Here is a 20321-nt window from a genome sequence, read left to right on the forward strand (position 1 = left end):
TTGCAGCGATTTCAAAATAGAGGTCCTATGGCTCCGTGGTCACGTGACTCCTCTGTTTACAGACATCCGGAGAAACATGGAGGACACCACTGGCAGTAATCCTCAATCTCTCGGATTTACAGAGAAATTGAAGTCTTGGCTCTCTTGGTCATGGACATACGTGTGCTTCATCTGGTTCGGCATGGTGCTGATTATGATATACGTCCTGTGGAGTCCGCTGAAACTGCAGGAAACTCTTACCTCAGGTGAATTAAGGCAGCTGCTAGCTAGCTATTGTTAGCCTTCGGGTATCTGGCTTTAGCTGGCAGTCAGCGGGAGCTGCTCGTTTGACAGCTCGCTGTCCGAGTGACTGACACGCAGACAGCGTCGGCTTTCTAGTTAAATTTAAGTCGAGTGTTTTAATATATGTGGGCAGACATTAGCTGCCCTTTTCACCCACCGTAGCGCGAACTGAATACAGTCAATATTCAGCAGTTTAATCTTGTCACTAAGTTTGCTACTATGAGCTTAATATGCGAGAAGTGTCACCTCGTAAAAACAACTCACCAAGACAAGCATTTCTTTCTGCTGGCATCGCACCAGTTCCTACATGGTCGCAGCAGATGACAGCTGTAGTTATGATACTAATCTAACTGTGTCTTCTTTTTCTTCCAGCCTCAGTGTTTTTGAATACACTGACACCCAAGTTCTATGTGGCTCTCACTGGAACCTCCTCCCTCATCTCTGGACTCATCCTTGTGAGTTATCACTTCAGTAATTAATAATTAATATCAAATCAGACTGTTTTCTCAGGGCATGTAGCATTCAATACAGTGCAACATACCAGACTAAAATTTCTTTTTATGCATTATGACAAACTTTTTTTTTTTCTCAAATGCACAATCAAAGCCACTTGACAGTCCATGTTTCACTACTTGTCACAGCTCTGTAAATTAGTGTGCATCCTAATATAAATATCTAGCAGTTGTGTTTGACTCACTTTCTTTTACAACTAGCATCCATCCATCCACTATCTATACACTGCTTAATCCTCACTAGGGTCACAGCAGCTGACTTAGGGCGAAAGCAGGGGACACCCTGGACAGGTTGCCAGTCTATCGCAATCACACTCACATTCAAAACTACAGACAATTTAGAATCACCAATTAAACTCAGCATGTATTTGGACTGTGGGAGGAAGCCAAAGCTTCACAGGGAGAACATGCAAACTCTACACAGAAAGATGCCAGGCGTCCTAACCTAACTCTAGCTGTGAGGTGACTGTGCCAAATCCTGATCCGCCATGCAACCCAACTAGCATCCAGCAAATGCTTAAATTTTTTTTTTTTAAAGTTGAAATTATTTTTCTTTCTTTACAGTTAACTTTGTGTTAGTGTGTGTTAAAGTGTTTTAAGGCTCAAAATAGGCTTGTTGCCACCTTCTTTATGCCTGTGCTGATTATGCTGATGTCATATATATGCATGGATGCATTGGATACAGCCTCCATGAAGCACTGAGGTTTACTACAAAATCATTTTGTTTTACTTACTATTGCATGCTTGAGTTGGATGTCCACTAGTAGACTTAATCATGTGCATGTTTTTATTTATTGTATTAAGCTTCCTTCTTCATATCTATGGATCTGTATGAGACAAAACAATAGCTATTGTCTTTGCTCCCAGATCTTATTCCTGCCATCTGTTCCCAGATCTCATATTGAATCGGCAAAAAAAGAGTGTTTGAATACGCTACCGCTTTTGCTTGGAATCAGTTGCAAAATTGCCTGGATTTTAACCCTCTGGGCCCCAAACAGTTTCTGTGTTTTTTTGGTCCAGTCGCATTTTTACTTCCTGTGGGCTCATTTTTCACTACAATGTAATGTCCTGCCCCTCTATGGAAACAGAGCAATTATGGCTAGAAGTAAAGACAACTCATAAATACCTCTGTTTGGTGTTTTTATGCTGTAAATTATATAAAAAGAACATTTTTTAATTGTTGCGATAATATACCAAATTGCTATTCAGGAATCCAAGATCGCAAGAACGCATGCATGGAGGACTTATTTTTGGAGAAACATTTTTTTTAAATGTAAAAATTTTATTTAAGCGTCTTTGAGTTTCTTGAAAAGCGCTATTTAAGTATTGTGTATTATAATTATTTAACCCTAATGAAAATCAGTTTCTGTATTCAGGGGATCACAAATATCAGCCATTTATCTGGGGCATTGGTTTCTAAATTGGGGAGCCATTCCAAGGGGAGATAACATGTGGAGCAAGTGGAATAAATCTGATTGGGAGAAATTTGGGAGAAATAATCAAATAAGAGTGCTCTCTTGCTGACAAGGCAAGTGAAAGTTGTGTTACCAAAATTATTCAGACAGAAAGATGACAGGTAATGTACAAGATGGATGGATTTTTGCCAGAGAGGAAAAGAAAATTATGGTCCCCCCCCCAAAAAAAAAAACACAATGTCAACTTATCTATCCCTTGAGTTCTTTGTCATTATTGTGACTGAGCCCTTTGTGTTTATGGCAATCTGGGCAGAGTTTAAGTTGCTTTAGTTGAATTGTGTTTTTGCTGCTAATGGGGGCAGAAAAACATTTAAGAACGGCTGGTCTAGTGATGTGATAACAGTTGCCACAAACAGATAACTGGTAATTGTTTCTCATTGTATACTTTTTAAAAAACATGCTCTCACCATACCTGTTCTCACCGCAGATATTTGAGTGGTGGTATTTTCGTAAATATGGGACCTCGTTCATCGAACAAGTGTCAGTGAGCCACCTGCGTCCTCTGCTGGGTGGAGTAGAGAGCAGCTCCACGACTGGTCTGTTCTCATCAGTCAATGGAGAGGCAGAGCCCAGACCCAGTGTCTCAGGTAAATATAGTACAAACTATAACAGCAGTACTATTCAGAAATGAGCACTAACAACAGTGTCTTCTCTTTGATAGAATGCAAGGTCTGGAGGAATCCTTTGAATCTTTTCAGAGGAGCAGAGTATAACAGGTATGTGTGGGTTTCAGAGAGTGATTCAGATATTTAGCTGTAAGAATGCATCAGAAGTATTTAAAGTGATGCTGTAATGATGTAAAGTAATTAGAAAAATGCACAACTTCTTAAACACACTGTGTCTTTGGGATAAGAAAATTAAAGGTGGAGTAAGTCATTCCTTAGCTAGGTACATCCAAACAAATATACCCCATTGCACACAGATTGCCATGGTAACAACGCGTACATCGAGGCCAGCTGACCAAAACAGAACTGTTCCCGCCATGTATGGTGTGGAAGTGGATGTCCCTTTCCCATAGCTGAAGCAGAACAAACATTACAGTTTAAAACAATGTGAAATGAACAACATGTAAACACACAAACACAACATCCAAAACGCAAAGTAGTAGTAGTTAGTTGTTTGGGTTGTTTTTACTGGCTGGGAGAAAATCATCCTTTTGTCGGTGAAGCCTGCTCAGGTTGCAGTTGCTGTGCGGGGGAGCTTGAGACACAGTCTACTCATCATGTTGGGAGAGGAACGGAGTCTGTGTCTTGGAATGAAGAAGCAAAGCCTGGTGGGGCTGAAACTGGTTTCTTGCTTGACCATTTCCCTCAAAAACAGAAAGGAGAGGAGCTGTTTCAACTGTTCCTCACACCTGTGCTACAAGCTGTTGCAGCACAAAACCCATTCACTGCAAATACGAAGGGAGAGCAGTGGTTTAAAATCTATATTCCAGAAGAAGTGCAGAGATTCACAGAGATGTCCTGTGTACGTGGCCTATGCCTGTGCATAACAACGACACTCCCCATTGTTGATGGACTGGAATAGTGTTTTGTGGATCAGTCTGAGCCAGTTTGGTTCTTTCCAATTACAGAGCCAGAGCTGTGTACAAAAGATTTTTTTTCAGCGCTCACACAGAACACCCAGCTAGCGAACTGTGAGCAGATATTTGTCACATTTGACTGAAAGTGTATTGGATTATAATGGCTTATTTCACCTTTACTTCAGTTTTGTTTTATTCACTGTGGACCAAAAAATGCAACCTATTTTTTTTTTTTACCCTTTGGACTACAGGTACACCTGGGTGACTGGGAAGGAACCCTTAACATACTATGATATGAACCTGTCTGCTCAAGATCATCAGACCTTCTTCACAGGAGACACTCAACAGTTAAGGCCAGAGGATGCTGGTGAGTTGTAATGATTTAGAAAAGAGGGGGAAAAGTTAAAATTCATGCAGAATGCATGCATGCAACATATGGCAGAATTTTTTTTCCATTCATTCATAGTTTCATATATCAGGATTGTATGGTCTCATCTATATTAAGCTTGAGCACATCATCTTCTTACAGTGATGCAGAAGGCCTGGAGAGAAAGAAATCCTCAAGCACGGATCAGAGCAGCTTACCAGGCCATAGAAATGAACCACGAGTAAGTTCTTCTACTACATACATAATATCATCTCCATACATAACAGTAAACATCCCACAGCTCAGAAAGACAATATGAAAGGTCAAAATAGTACATTTCTGTAAGTGCATCAGTGCTAAATTGCATTGCTATGACCCTGCATTACAATCACATTGCCATCAGTGGATAGTGTGAGAAAGTAATTTACAGGTAACCCAACTTGTGGATAAGCCAGTAAAAATGTGTTTGTATCACTTTGAGGATGGTGCTGCAGCTCTAAAATGAATATTAGTAGCAGTTTTTGAAGACATCTGTTGAGTCTGTTTTATACTTACAACTTTTTTTGCCAAGTGTTATATTAATATTTGAGAACACAGTATCATACAATGCCCGATAAATTGGATGCATTGATGTTTACTTGTACCTTATACACCATCTTAAGTCCCGTCTTCTAAAATGTGCAGTTGAGAGTGTACAGCTAAGTTTTAAATGTTGTATGAATATAATCAGCAATAATAATGCAATAATATAATTATATTTATTATATTAATTATAATAATCCGTGATGGCGGTGTGCATAGACGCAGAGGCCCCTTCAGGAGACAGCGAGAGTGAACGTTTAGTGTCTTGCCTATCCCAGACGTGCATTCCGCAAAACTTACAAATTAAATGATCCTGAAGAAACTTTCATCTTGCCTGTACTACTGTGTATGTACAGCAAAATGACAATAAACTTGATTTGATTTTGATTTGATTTGATATTATGGCCTTTTTATGGGCAATGTCTTACTCAAGTTATTGCCTTTATTATATTGTTTTCATTTTTGATGTGCATGCAAATATAAATATTGTTCTATTGCGCACCACAAAGGAAAACCTAATGAGGATGAACAGCTGTAAACCTCTTGTGTCTTCATTTTTATGTGTGTAGATGTGCTGCAGCTTATGTTCTTCTAGCAGAAGAAGAAGCCACAACTATCACAGAAGCTGAACGCCTCTTCAAAAAAGCATTAAGTATTGGTAAGGATGATTTGAATGCTATTATTGTATGGTAGCTTCTAGATAGCTAACTAGGTAAATAGTTCTTCCACTGAGTCTATTAATACTGCATGTTCTGAAGGCTCTTCCCCACCCTGTGCAGTGCAGTTCTGAAACACCACATCATAGTTGGATACAACAGACTATAACCGTCTATACCCTCTTGAGATGACGGCTGTGATCACAAGTGCAATTTGACATTGCTGCCTTTCCTCTACACAAGATGTAGTGTGAAGTTGTTCTTTAGGTCTGAGGTCTTATTATAATTGTAACCATGGCCTTCTTTTTTCACATTTCCCTAGAATGGTAATTGCTTTTTTTCCTAATGAAACATATTTTTTCTTTGTGATCTACAGCTGGAAAAGATGTCAACTTACTGGTGTACATTAAACGCAGACTGGCAATGTGTGCACGCAAGCTGGGGCGCATCAAAGAAGCAGTAAAAATGATGAGAGATGTGAGTTTTCTTTCAGAAACTAGTCTCTGTTAACGTAATAACCTATAATCATTTTCTGCTGAAGTGTATATCAGATTTCCTTTATCTAAAACAATAGACAGTGCAGTATGTTTTATCTCTTCACAGTTAATGAAAGAGTTCCCTTTATTGGGAATGTTAAATATACATGAAAACCTCCTGGAGGCACTTCTGGAGCTTCAGGCATATGCTGATGTCCAAGCAGTCCTTGCAAAATATGATGGTGAGACTCAACAACTATTCTTAGACATCATCGTCCCATGAATTTATACACATTATGTAAATATCATTGCATTTGCAGAAAAAACTTATGTCACATTTTCTGTTTCCATTTAGACATCAGCTTGCCAAAATCAGCCACTATATGCTATACATCTGCACTGTTGAAAGCACGGGCTGTTTCAGATAAGTATGTAGTCTTTTGATTGCACTAACCATATATACAATTTACTATGTGTATCTATTAAAGGTGAAACTGTTATATGTGGCTGCACTAACTGCAGCAATGTTTCATATGAGGTTTGTTGTCTCAGGTTCTCTCCAGAGGCGGCATCCAGGCGAGGGTTAAGCACAGCAGAAATGAATGCTGTGGAGGCCATTCACAGAGCCGTGGAGTTCAATCCACATGTGCCAAAGGTTAGTCTGACAGCATCTGTGGGCCTTTAAAACCTGTTGATCACTTCATCAGGGGATGTTGGCCCATAAATGAAAAACCGTCAAGATGTGGCTTGGCTTATCAGTGAGTCATCCGTCTTTCACATGTGGCATTAAACTGAGAATTGGTATTAAATTTCCACTAAAATTATTAACCGAATAATCATTACACTGTCTGTCCTCTAACATTTATTTTTTCAAATACAACCTCTCTTTCCACCTCCACACAAACCTTTCTCTCTGGTGAGTATTAGCTAACATTTCTTTAAACAATCATCCAGATTTGGACAGATTTTTATCACGCTTTGTTTTTAGTCTAATCCTCAGTCACATGACAGTTGTATAAAATTTCATGCAGAGCAAACAAGCAAAGTGGGCAGACAGGTAAACAATCAGTCGGAAAAATCAAGGACAAGTTATGTTGTCCTGCTACAAAATAGAATAGAATATATTTAATTGTCCTTTTACATTTACAACGAAATTGTATGCAAACCTATTCAAGTGCAAAACAGCAAAGTGCATCAAGTCAGAGGTATAAAAGCATTTAAATAACACAAATAAAAGAGAAAAAAAGTCTAAACCAAATATAAAATTATTTAAAAAGAGAAGGAAAGATTCTAAAAAGGAAGGAAAAGACAAACACAGCATACCACACATACCAGACAACAGATACCAGGTGGTGCAACTAGAGCTGCTTTTAATCCAGACATGCTACCGCTCACCAGGAGATGTCAGTATGGGTCTTTATACAAACATTATTTCACCTTTAGTGTCAACTGTGGATTGGAGTTTGTGTCTACTTTTGCAATTCTTTTTCTACCCGCGTCATCTTGGTTTTACTAGTGTCATATTGATATTGAGATATTTTATTGTAGTTTTTTGAAATATATATTGTACACATATATTTGACAGGCATATTTAGTGGGGGTTTTCGGTTTCTTCCCACTGTTGCGGACTGCTTGCGGACTGCTGAAGCTTATAGGGAATCCAAATGTTTTGGATTGTTGGGTGTTTCTGTCTCTGCCTTTGTGAAGCGCTATGAGATGACTTGTTGTTGTAAATATGCGCTATACAAATAAAATTGAATTGAATTGAATTTAACCAACTTAACTTTTTCCTGTTATGAGACAATATAGTATTTTAAGAATCATGCCTGTATTAGGTGTTTTTGTGTAAAATTTGGGTAATAAGAAAGGTTCACAATGTGTTACTATGACAGATTGGTCAGAGCTGGGTAAAGAGCTGAGTGGTAAAGTCAGTGCAGCTCAGCATAGAGCTGAAGCAGGGACAACATGGGACTGCAGCTGAATATCTTTCTCTTCTTTCACATCAGTTCCCACAGGATTAGATATCACACATGCACACACAGATTTATGCACAACCAGTTGCAGCAGAGTTTTGTCCCAGTTTAGCCTTTGTAGTGTGGTGTTGTTTCATTTCACAGACTCCTTTTCTGAGAGAGAAAGAGAAAGAGAATCGGTGTGTTTGTATGCATGGAGGTGGGAGACGTCAGCCAGCACTTTGATCCAGCCTTTGATTTTAAATTGAGGGCCCTCATCTTCAATGTCTTTCCAACTCCTCCTTTCTCATCCTGCTCAGAGGTAGCCGTCCTCTCTCCTCTCATCACATACCTTCATCCTGTTTCTTATCCTCTCATGTTCCCTTATCCCTTCTCATCCCCTGTTTGAGCCAAGCAGACTGTCTCAATATGACCACTGCTGCCAACTTTGTTAAAATGACTTCTTTGAATTTAGGTGAATAGCTAAATGACATTATGAAATTTTAACACACCTTTCATAGAGGATTATCGGAGGGCTCGTCTTTCAACGTTTGACTCTGGAATCTGGTACATACCCAGCGCTCTCATAGCAGAGCGCTGGATATGGAAATGCAGCGGGGAGGAGGGGGTGTTGCTTTGTGTTCTCTGGCATGTCTGAATGATGAGTGCACCTGTGACGCTGGCCTTTTTAGCTGGGTTGGCCTGTTGTCACTAAAAGCAGATTCAAAGCATGACATTCTGCACCAATATTCTGTCTCATGGATCTGACTCTTTGGTTCCTTACTAGTGGAGAGGCTGGTGTGTACTGTGGCAATATCATACCATCAAGTTTCCATCAACTAATTAAAAGTTAAATTCATGTTTAAAGGATGGGTTCATGGGTCTGTCTAAAAATAACATTCCATATGTACACTGAACCTGATTGTGGTTGCTGTAATCATATTCCTGTTCATATTGGCCTTTGATATCCATCCATTATCTATCTATACACCGCTTAATCCTCACTAGGGTAGCAGGGGGGCTAAAGCCTATCCCAGCTGACTTAGGGTGAAGGCAGGGGACATCCTGGACAGGTCGCCAGTCTATCACAGGGCTACACTTAGAGACAGACAACCAAGCACACTCACATTCACACCTACTGACAATTTAGAATGATCAGTTAACCTCAAAATGCTTTTGGACTGTGTGGGATGAAGCCAGAGAACCCACGCTGCACAGGGAGAACATGCAAACTCCACACAGAAAGATCTCGGTGTCCTCACTGGGACGCGAACCGGCGACCTTCTAGCAGCGAGGCGGCGGTGCCAGCCACTGAGCTACCTTGCAGCCCTGGCCTTTAAAAAATATTTCATAATCGACTTTCATCGTAATCAATGGCAGAAAAACATATTGTTCAATGTAAAAATGCATTTCAGAGTTTACATAAACTAAATATGTAGCCTCCACACTCTAAGTCAAATTACTTCTTTTTTTATGGTAAGTCTTGTGGTGCTTAATTCGCCATTTTTGCTGCTGTTCCTCTGCAACAGCTCAACAAAGAAAAACTGCCCAAGGAAACGCAAAGTTGGAAGGTTTTATATTTGGAAGATATCCACCTAATCTGACTTACTCATCCTGCTGAAGCCTCATATTACTTTCAGCTAAGCTTAGAAACACTTTATTGCATAAAAAGTTGCATATTTTTACACTAATTGGTTTTAAGGTGGTTTATTTAAGACCTGTTGTTTCCTTGTAGATGGTAATGATGAGGAATGAAATTTAATTGTTAAGCTCTCTGTTTTCAGCCTCAGTCGATGCATCACATATGGCTTAGTAGCAGAATTCATATATGTTTGTTTTGCTATAAAGAATCTATAACAAATCTTAGTGTTGCACTGAAATAAGGCATTCAGAGTGGAGTAGCTTGGACTACTTTATTTCTCAGTCATGATCAACTGTCACGGCCCAAAGTTTACAGAAATGATCTCATAAAAGGAAAAATTGAATGTTTGATCTCAATAGGGAAAAAGTGAAACAGCAGCACTTGTTCTTCCTCATTTCTAGCACTGAGGTGCCCTTAAGCAACAACGTAATCCCCCCAGCTGCTGATGTGGAACTGCTGAGCAGATCAGACTGTGTTTGTACAGAGCAGCTTCCAGGTGTGAACGTGTGCAACTAAGTGTGAATGGGATGTTTTCTAACCTCAAGTAAAGACAGAAAAATAGAAGTTTGTGCAAATGATGCTGTAAAAATGTTATTTTAACCTGCTTGCAATTACAGTGCTAACATGTAAAAAGGAAGTGCAGCTGAGGCGGACAGGAATGTCATTAATTTTTGCGAAATCAGAGTATTGAAAAAAATATAATTTTGCCCTGATGGTGGTGCTAGATGAAAAGTTAAGGAATCACTGCAATTTTTTTAAATTTATCTGAAGGAGGCAGGAAAGTCTGTACCAAGTTACATGGCAATATATAGTTGTTGCAGTGTAGCATTTCTCTGTTTACCACAAATGTCAACTTGCTGGTGACACTAGAGGAAAAGTTGATCAGTGCCAAAATCCACTAGATATTTGAGATACTTGTCAGAATAAATGAAAATCCTGCCCTGTTGTAGGTGCTACGTGAAGTCAGAAAATCACCAAACTCAGAGAGATTTATCCTCCGTATACCATAAATATCCATACCAAATTTCATAGCAGTCCACCCATTTCCGTCTGGACCAAAGTGGTGAAAAGACTATCGACATACTTACATTGCCATCCCTAGAGCATGGTTAATAAAAACAACCTTAATAGCCTGTGGGACCCTTGAAAAGGTGGAGTACTGAGGGAACATTGTTAGGCCGAGCATTAAGTGGTGCATTAAGTGCTGGGTGTGTTATCAAGCATGCCAAGCAGATTATATATGAATATCATGCAAGGCTACATCACATGAGTTCATTCAAACTGCTCAAGAGGCCACACACACACACACACACACACACACACACAGCTGTTTCAGTGCACACTGTCCTCCCACACCACCCCTTTTCCCTTTTCCTCACCAGCTCTCCATCTTGCCTCTAATTTCCTCCTCTTCTCCTTTGCTCCCGTCTATTTTGCTCTTCTCCTCATCTTCTTGTCCTCCTGTATTTATCCTCCACCCATTTCTCCATCTGTCTGTCCATTCCAATTAGCCTCTCTGCCAGCCCGTGGTTAAGAAACTGACAGTTTCCCAGATGCTTGGATAGCTGATCAAGTGTTCCTGCTGCCTAAATCTGCTTTACATTTACATTTACAACCATTTTGGTTCATACGCATTCATTTTAAAGCAGTCAGGACGGCCCGATCCCATTTACCTTGCTAGTTTACTCCACTTTGGACGGCAGTTTCTTATCTCACCCCATTCTGGTTGACATTCTCTCATCTAGATTGCCTGCCAAGGCTCAGAAATGCAGAGTTTTTCTCCGTGTACCTCTGAAATTGCCTATTTGGTTTGTAAATTGAGACAGAGAAGCAGTCTTAGGTTTGTTCGGAATTAAGATGGATGAGGTTTGATGCAGACAACAAAAAAGGGGGTAGTTACAGGAATAGCACCATAGTTTAAGATTTGCCTACTTTGGGACAAATGTTGCGAGCTTTTTGCTATTTTCCTTTCTCGTTGTAGCAGATGGATGAGGTTGCAGTGTTCACCGTTTGTTGAAATTCTTATATTTCTTGGTAAGTTGTCTAACTCCGACACCTGTTTTTGTTTATGTTCCTGCACTGTACACGTGTGAAGGCCCAACAATTGTACAGCAACTACAAGGCTGATGTCATTGTTGCCTGTGTGTCCCATTGTGAGAGGCCAAGTGCCGCAGATTAGACTCAGAAGAAAGCTTATGAGTTATGCTCTGGGCTTATGACTGCCCAGGGATAAAAGGAGAACACATGAAACTCAATCCCTTCATCAAAGAGGCGACAGGGAGTGGAGAAGAAGACCGCAGAACAGGGAGGTGGGGGGGGGGTGACTGAGGTGTCACCAGGTCTAATGCCATGGCATGCGAGGAAGGACAGCTGAGCAGCCAGTCTCTCTAAATGGTTAATCTTAAAACACAGAGGAGCCAGACCTACACAGTGTGCCATACACTCATTATAAGCGACAGATTAATGTAGCGGTACAAATATTTACAGATTTTTCTCAAAAAAATTTAAAAGACCCAGGTACTGCACAGAATCATTTGATCATTTTTCAATGTTGCATTCAATCAATGTCAGTATATAAGTAAAAAAAACAGCAAACAAGCATCTTCTAGTTATCTGTAGTTGCTTATTGTTATGACAAAAGAGGAAGTTCGGTCAGAAAGAGGAAAAGCTAGTTGATAGGGGAAGATAGAGATCGCTTTAGTAGAGTTTTAGTGGTGGCTGCTCTGCTTTATCGAGCTTTTACCCCTGAATGTGAGAGATTCTTGAGCTGGTATAGGGCAGAGGTAGCACAGGTGTGAAACGCTCTGCACAGATACGTATCAACAATAAATATCTGTTGATAATGACTTCAGCACTGCATTAGGTAAAGTAAGTGGACTGATCCTGTAATAATGAGGAAAGTGAGGATGATGAAGACTGACGAATGACATGGGTGTATTAAATACACTGCATTACAATTTTAAGTGTACGGCATTATAAGGAAAAAAGAAAGAGGGAGAATAGGCTACCAAGAGATTGGTGGTGATGTGAGTTTGTTCAGGTAGCAGGATGGGAAGTAGGTGTTGGGACTGTGAGAAAAATGTCCATGAACACCAGTCCTCTTGTCTAACAAGCTTAAGGCATGTGAAGACGAGTTGGAGAAAGACAAGGATGAGCCAGGTTGGAGAGCCTGGGCGTTCTGTGATCATGGGGGCGAGGGTGGAGATGGGGGGCTAAGGCGGGGGAGATGGGTGAAGCAGCATGGTCCGGCTGGCTGGATAGATGGATGGATGGCTGCCTGGCTGAGCCTGTGACCATGGAGGGGATTAGACAGGATTAGCTGTGGGGTAACCTTCCCAAAGTGTCAGTCTGAGATCCAGAGCACTATGAAGCTGGCCGCCTGGGAATACAGCCCAGGGGGCCCCAGCCTCGCACATGGGTTTTGTTTAACACAGACTCCTGCCACACTGGGCACCCCAGAGATAAATTACATAGAGTGGCAGGTTTATCAGTGTCAGGATGCATCTTCTTGGCTGACAAAGCTTGGCTTTACTTCGTATTTATTGCAAAAAAGGCAATACTTGATGTACTCATGTTATCATAAAATGCTTGTTCTGTGTTATTTAAAAAAAGACTGCCTTTTCTGTAGGTTACAGTTCTGGGATATGGGCCTTTGTCAGCAGGGTGAACCAACTGACTCACTGGGACAAACTTACACAGTAGGCAAAGCGAGGAGGGGTGAGCGGGGGATGTTACACATTCATGGAATGAATGTACTGTACTGTAACAATAACACACACACACACACACACACACACAGCTTTGGAAAGCTTTTCCCTCCCACCTTGAACAATTGCAAAATAAGGCTCTCAACAAATACCTCACATGAAGAAAATATGTTTTCAGTCTGCAGGGAGTTAGCCAGGGGGAATTGCACAATAGGAAGGAGTAAGAAAAGTACAGACTGAGAAACAAGTAGATAATGTGAATGAAATCATTAAAGCTGCATGGAGTGATTGTAGACCACAAGGGGCAGACTTTTTTTTTTTTTTTAACCCCAAACTTACATCAGCACAGTGTAGACTCAGCAAACAGTTATGTGCTTCTCACTGAGCGCAAACAAAGCAAAATCCCATCTGTGTCCACGTTCTCACCACCTGTCAAATGTAAGAATGTAAATATTCACAGGGGTTTTAGCTGGTGGTGTGGTTTGTCAAATATCTGAGAAAAACATCAGCGTCTCTTGGTGGTTTTTTTTGTGTTTTTAATGTGTTTCTTGCATTTTGCCATCAAACGATGAACGACTGTCTAGAGTGACAAGAAACAGCGAGACGGTGGGATGGCATATATCCCCAGCTGAGTTTAGAGCAGGGACGCTACAGCAGTCTGAGTTTATATTCTGTGAGCACCTGAACACGCGAGGAGGCAAGACTGGCAAGACAGAACAGTTACAATTTCCAGGCCATTGAGGCGTGATCAATGAGGGCACTGGCACTGAACGGAAGTCTTGTGTTTCTTTCACTTCCTGTCTGTAGTACTTATTAGAGATGAAGAGCCTGATCCTGCCTCCAGAGCACATCTTGAAGAGGGGTGACAGCGAGGCAGTGGCATACGCTTTCTTCCACCTGCAGCACTGGAAGAGAGCAGAAGGAGCCTTAAACCTACTACACTGCACCTGGGAAGGCAGTATGTGTCACTTTTACCCCTCCGATTTCACCACATCCTTAGATATCGTGTGTGTGTTTGGGGTGTTTTTTGTTGTTGTTGTTGTTTGTTTTCTTTTATGTATGTCAGTTTCTGAAAAAACTTGTTTATTTGAGTCTTTTAAAAGTTAATAGTCTTTAATTTGTGTCTGTTTGCAAGTCACATTTATCGCTAATGTAGCCGAGCCGATACCGAATCAAATTGCGCTCCTTGTAATCTGCTCTTTCTCTTATTGTGTCATAGGTCATGTATGCACAGCACACCCACAAATACTCCACTTGTGATTTTAAGAGAATGAGATCATCAGTCCCCACGAGTAGAATGTTATTGTTATATTTATCAGAATGTCAGTTTCTTGTCACTATGTGTATCTTAGAAGATTTACTAAAAATTGTATCTGCTGTTTTAAGCAGAATGCGTAGTTTTATGGTGTGTTATTCGTCTTGATTCAGTTTCCCCTTTTGCATCGTTGTCTGTCATTGCAGCCTTTCGAATAATTCCCTACCCACTGGAGAAGGGTCACCTGTTTTACCCCTACCCAGGATGCACAGAAACAGCAGATAGGGAACTACTGCCCTGTAAGTACAGTAGTCTTAACCTACCAAAAACTCTACCATGCTTTAAACTGTGCACTGGTTATGGCGCTCTCTTTTTCTGACTGGTTCCTTCTCCTCCTCGCTCCAGCTTTCCATGAGGTGTCTGTGTACCCAAAGAAAGAGCTTCCCTTCTTTATCCTCTTCACAGCAGGCCTTTGCTCTTTCACTGCCATGCTGGCCATGCTCACACATCAGTTCCCTGAGCTCATGGGTGTCTTTGCCAAAGCAGTAAGTACTGTCACTGCACATCAGTCTATTCTTAAAGCTGGGTGTTTGAATTTATAGATCTCTATCTTTTTATTTTATCTTCAACTTTCTCATTACATCATCACCACTTTAATACTAACCGGTTAAATATTCTTTTGATCTCTGATTGTGTTTTTTTGTTTTTTGTTTTTTGTTTTTTTTAATTGCATGTTGTTTGTGGCCTGAACCTTTCAACTGCTGTGGCTGCCTTCCATCTCTGTCAGTAACACTGGAGGCTCATGGGAGCTGAAGGCCTGTAAAGTCTGTTTACCAAAACAAGCTGTAGTCCAACTTAAGCTATCAGTAAGAACATCTGAACAATGCGAGCTTATCGCCATAGCAAACACACAGCCTTAAAGATTTGGAAGCTATAAATGTACGCACTGCTTCCTTTTATGTTTATTTATGATAGAACTGTTATCTGTTTTTAGCCAGTTTGGCAAACTTATTACTTTGACTAAGCCTTTGTTTATGATCAGCCTGTTTATGAGGGCCTGTCTTTACATAGACTCATAGAACTATAGCAAAAACAAGTCCACAGAGAACATCTAGCGCTCTTCCTTTTGTTATGGGAAGATTGGGTGAAGATTAGATTTTCACAGCAGGCACGGCAAGCCTGGTTTGTGTAATGTTCAGATTGAGTGCATGAAAACCATTGAGGGAGGAACACAGAGGTCCTCACTGCCTTCTGAGGAAAAACAGATTTCTCTGAATCTGCTGCTCTTCAAAGCAAAGCAGGACAGTGGTGGCAGCCTGCCTTTCTTTTATTTATGGATAGCAGACATGCATAGTAGGTTGAATATGTTTCATATATTAAATGGGATTAAGGAGTACTTGATTTTGTCTGGCTAGGATGATACGCCCACTTCTGAGACTATAAAAATGTCGAGTGTATCAAGCACACCTCAAGTTGTTTCAGCAAGAAATCACATTGTTGTATTTTAGAGGATGTCTTACTGTTAGTAGCTAACCTAAATCACCAACATGTGTTTTAAATGCCATATTATACACCATAAAATACTGCGATGTAGTGTATATTCTAGATGTTAATCGCAATGTAATAGGATATGCAATGACTGCAAAGTTATGTTCAAGCATTGGTGTGCACCTAGTTTATTGTTCATTTACTTGATTCCACATCTACTGTTGCTATAGGTAACCAAGTCCTCAGAAAAATATGTTTAATAATGTGACAATAATGGTAAAGAAAAAAAATACAATATATATTATATATGGTTTTAGATTATTGCTTCCTTTTTCAGCAGTGTTTCACAAATATAAGTAGTAAAAGTTTATTTACGGGTCAAACAAGTACTGACCTCTACAGCTCATTAACTGTTTGGATATCTTTACTTTTCCTTCACTTATTTTGTCACTGTTTGAGACAGAGTGAAACAAAAAGAGTAAATATGTTTGTGCTAACATGTAAATCACAGTTCATATAAAGTTTATCTGCAGAATAAATATATTGAACTGTCAGCGCTGTTTCCACAAGCAAAACTTTCACAATGATAATACTTGGATAATGCTGCTTTGTTTGCCTCTCGTCTGAGGAAGCATCTGGATTTCGTGTAGAAATTAGTTGCACTGGTGACATCCCAGCTGCAATTCAAATGCAGACTGTAATTCGTGCTTAGCATCAAAAGTGTGGAACCTGCTCGTCGCCTCCCTGTGTTTTATTTGTTTGGACAACTTAAGCAAGTTTAGTACTCCTAATGTCACATATAGCATTGTTTCCACAGAGAACAGGCTAAGGAGTCAGATATATGTTCAATCAAAAATGTAAGTCAGACTTATGAAGGATTTAAGTATTCTTGTTTGTTTTTTGTTTTTTTACCTGCATAGTATCCTACGGTTTCCAAAAAGACGAGCTGGATTATATTGGTTTCCTACTGTCTGCAACAGATTTTTTTTTTTTTTTTTTTGCCTTGTATCCTGTGAATAAGATGTTTTATAGATTTATAGAGGAGTGAACATTATCTGCTGTGACTCAGGTGGTAGAAGCGGGTTGTCCTTCAATCGCAAGGTTAGCGGTTCAGTCCCCAGCCCCATCACAGTCGAAGTGTCCTTGGGCAAGACACTGAACCCAAAGTTGCTCCCAATGGAAGGCAGCACCTTGCATGGCAGCTCTGTCGCCATTGGTGTGATAATGTGTGTGTGAATAGGTGAATGAGAAACACATTGTAAAGCACTTTGGATAGAAGCGCTATATAAGTGCAGACCATTTACCATTTACCATTTATAGAGGAGTGAACATTATCTAAAATGGAAGTATAATTATTGTTTAACTGAAAGTTAATTCTGCTTTTTGTCCCTCTCAGTTCTTCAGCACACTCTTTGCACCCCTGGGTTTCTTTGCAGACAAGATGGAAAGCTTCATGCCGTCCAGTTTTTGGCACCAGCTGACTCGGATCTGACCCCATCTCACACTCACACACAAACACACACACGCACACACATACACATCAGTACCACTCCAAACCCTCAGACAAAAAGTGTTTGCTCTCCTGTCTTCAGCATTACTGTCCACTTGCTGCATTGTTACTGATTATGTTGGCTGAGCTTGTATCAACACAGCAATACCACTCCTAAGATGCTCTCCCACACTGTTCCAACAGACAGAGTTTTTCCAAGAACACATTTGGCGAATACCATTTGCAACAATTTCACAGGGTCACTCACTTGTCATGATAGTAACTTGGGGAAATTCTAAATTTTTCAAGATCCCACAAAGCCTGGCTCTAAATTTGGCCATTCTTCTCACAATAATAATTTAAACCATAAAACCTGCATGATTTTATCTCCTTCTGTGACAGATGAGTTTGTTTCTACCAGTGTGTGAAAGACAACAAATGTGTATGTGAAGGATTTCTCTTGCATAATATCTGTTTATGGATACATGTTATCACATTCATCTCTTTTCTCAGCATGATTATGTGCATCCGAAAGATTCCATATAATATTTGAAATGGGAACCTGTGTGTCCTATATCAACCTAGTGCCTCACAGACATCCAGTGGGGCAGATCTAAAAGTCTGTGAGACCTCCTGAAAACAGAGCAGTGATTTACAGCCTCAGAGTGGCTGCAGTGTATACATCTTCTCTGCAGTTCAACAGTTGTTACCAAGGCATGACACCTCAGCACTATATCACTGGGGCAACTGGCGCCCCACACAACATCATAATGTAAATGGGACCATCACTGGTCACAGCAAGGCCTCTCATGGCATCACTCATTTCTGATGATTGCACTACGCATTCTATCATTCAGTGGGCTGGTCATTGGGTAAACAAATATAACAGAGGCCATGCATCACACACAATGCAACAAATATCTTTAAGACATACGATTACAGTTATTCTAAATGTAATAGAGTTCACTCTCTTGTTCTCATAATGCACTGACAGCATATTCAGTTGGTCACTTTTACTACCTGCTTATATGCAAAGGAGAATTTAAAGCTGGAATTAACATTTGCAGACATATTAAGTAATTTTACCCCAAAAATATACAGTAGGTGAGTCTACTGCAATTGGTTTGGTGATATGAACATTGCCCTCTCTGAAAAATGTCTCTGTTTTTTTTTTTTTTTTTAATCAAACTCAATATGCTGAGATATCGGTGCCACTTCATGTAATAACTGACTGATATTGTAATAACTTTTCAGAAACAACTGTGTCTGGTCTGTTTTGTAAAAAAAAAAAAAAAAAAAGGAAAAGAAAAGACCTGTTCATGTAGTATTTATATACATATTATTCTGCACCACAAACAGAGTAAAACTGCAAAGAATGTAATAACATTTAATGTTGAAAATACATCAGTAAAGTATTGTACAGTAATACTGTGATGACTCATCATCCCAACTATTTATTGCATCAACAGGTTTTATAACGTCTGAAACCATTTAACACAAGTTAGTTATTACATTATCAGTGGCTGCTGCAGCCTCAAGCTCACTCATGTCTCCGGTTGTACTGACAACTCCCCACTTCGTATGTGATAACAGAGACAATGTGGTGATAGTGAAGTGCCTTTTTAGTACATTAAACTACCAAACTACTACTAACTAAACACCTATTTGGCATTTACCACAATACTGATGTGAAGTTTAGCAACTCTGTTCAATTTTGATGGATTCAGCTCGATAGATATAAACAAATTATTGATTCCCCAGTGATTAGAATTACAGGGAAAAAAAACAACAACTGGTGATTATGGAGTGGCACGTAAATGTGTGCTGTTATAGTGTGTTTCAATTTTAGATTGTATTGGTAACAATTCTCAACTACAAGTATTCTGCTTTGAATTTGACACTGGTGAGTTTTAGTCGTACATGCTGAAGACAGGAGACTGCGTGAACAATTGTAACTACCCTTGGATGAGTTTGAAAGCAAAACTTACAATAAATTACTCATTCAGTGCAGTTTCCTTGCATGTGTGATTCTTTATTTTGATTTTGTTGCAAAGGTGCTTATTATATATTGAAAAAAAATCTAAAGTCATCTTTCATAAATGAATGGGTACATACAGAAGAAGCTATGTTTTTGATTCCAATTAACAGACCTGTGGAATCACAGCTATATCATGAAGTGAAAGGTAGAAATGTTGTTTGTCATACGGTGAAAGTTATTTCCTCTCATCTTTCAAAATCAGTATTGTGTCTTGTTCAAAGACAAACTACTCACTGTGGCACCCTGCTCTAGCTATATAAAGCCAAGGGCCATCATGCTCATTGTAATGATTATACCACTCTGCCACCATCAGCAGATGCTTTTACGTGGCATGTTCTCAGTGAATTACTGGTTCCATAATCTTACTTTGTGCTCTCATGCTTAAGTGGTGAGCAGCAGTAATGAAAATCGCTGTTGAGGACTTTTGACTGGGCCTCGAGTGTTTGCTCTCGGTGGTTGCATGCCGCACGTAGAAACTTGAATTGCTCACTGACCTCGGCAGCAGAGAGCTTCAAAGTCACAGTAGCAGTGAAAAAGAGAACGAAAATAGAAGATAAGAATGACAACAAGAGAGTAATACAGCAGCGATTTCATTTCATCTCCATACAGCATTTATGATAAAATGAAAAACATAATTTGTACCCACAACCAGTAGGTTTAGTAAAAACATACAATACTAAAATGATGATTAGGGGGTTTGTGCAAAGCTCCACAGGTGGCAAACGGTGTCATATTGTGTCTGTGTGATGTCCCACACAAGACACGTAAAACCTCCAGTGGAAGGAAGTAGTCCTGACAGTTGACCCACTAAATAAGAGATTTTAATACCCTGTTGCCAACCTAGTAAGCTCACTAACATGATGAATTAATGAACTCTT

General features: G+C 39.9%; 1 protein-coding gene across 2 annotated transcripts; it reads left to right on the forward strand.

The window, feature by feature from the left end:
* The first annotated feature begins 76 nt into the window (after positions 1-76).
* st7l (suppression of tumorigenicity 7 like) lies at positions 77-19415 on the forward strand. 2 transcript variants are annotated; one of them, XM_008279828.1, is made up of 15 exons: positions 77-245; positions 655-737; positions 2697-2856; positions 2931-2985; positions 4043-4158; positions 4321-4399; positions 5310-5398; positions 5773-5873; positions 6000-6114; positions 6228-6300; positions 6425-6527; positions 13981-14131; positions 14635-14727; positions 14834-14973; positions 17313-17505. In XM_008279828.1, exons 1-15 carry the CDS (start codon positions 77-79, stop codon positions 17406-17408), a joined length of 1623 nt encoding a protein of 540 aa, XP_008278050.1. In that variant the 3' UTR covers positions 17409-17505. The 2 variants fall into 2 exon arrangements, with proteins under 2 accessions (XP_008278050.1, XP_008278051.1); XM_008279829.1 differs by lacking the exon at positions 14834-14973 and having other exon boundaries at positions 97-245; positions 17313-19415.
* Positions 19416-20321: the final 906 nt, after the last annotated feature.

The sequence above is a fragment of the Stegastes partitus genome, unplaced genomic scaffold (genome assembly GCF_000690725.1).
Source record: "Stegastes partitus isolate 25-593 unplaced genomic scaffold, Stegastes_partitus-1.0.2 Scaffold171, whole genome shotgun sequence".
Lineage (NCBI taxonomy): Eukaryota > Metazoa > Chordata > Actinopteri > Pomacentridae > Stegastes > Stegastes partitus.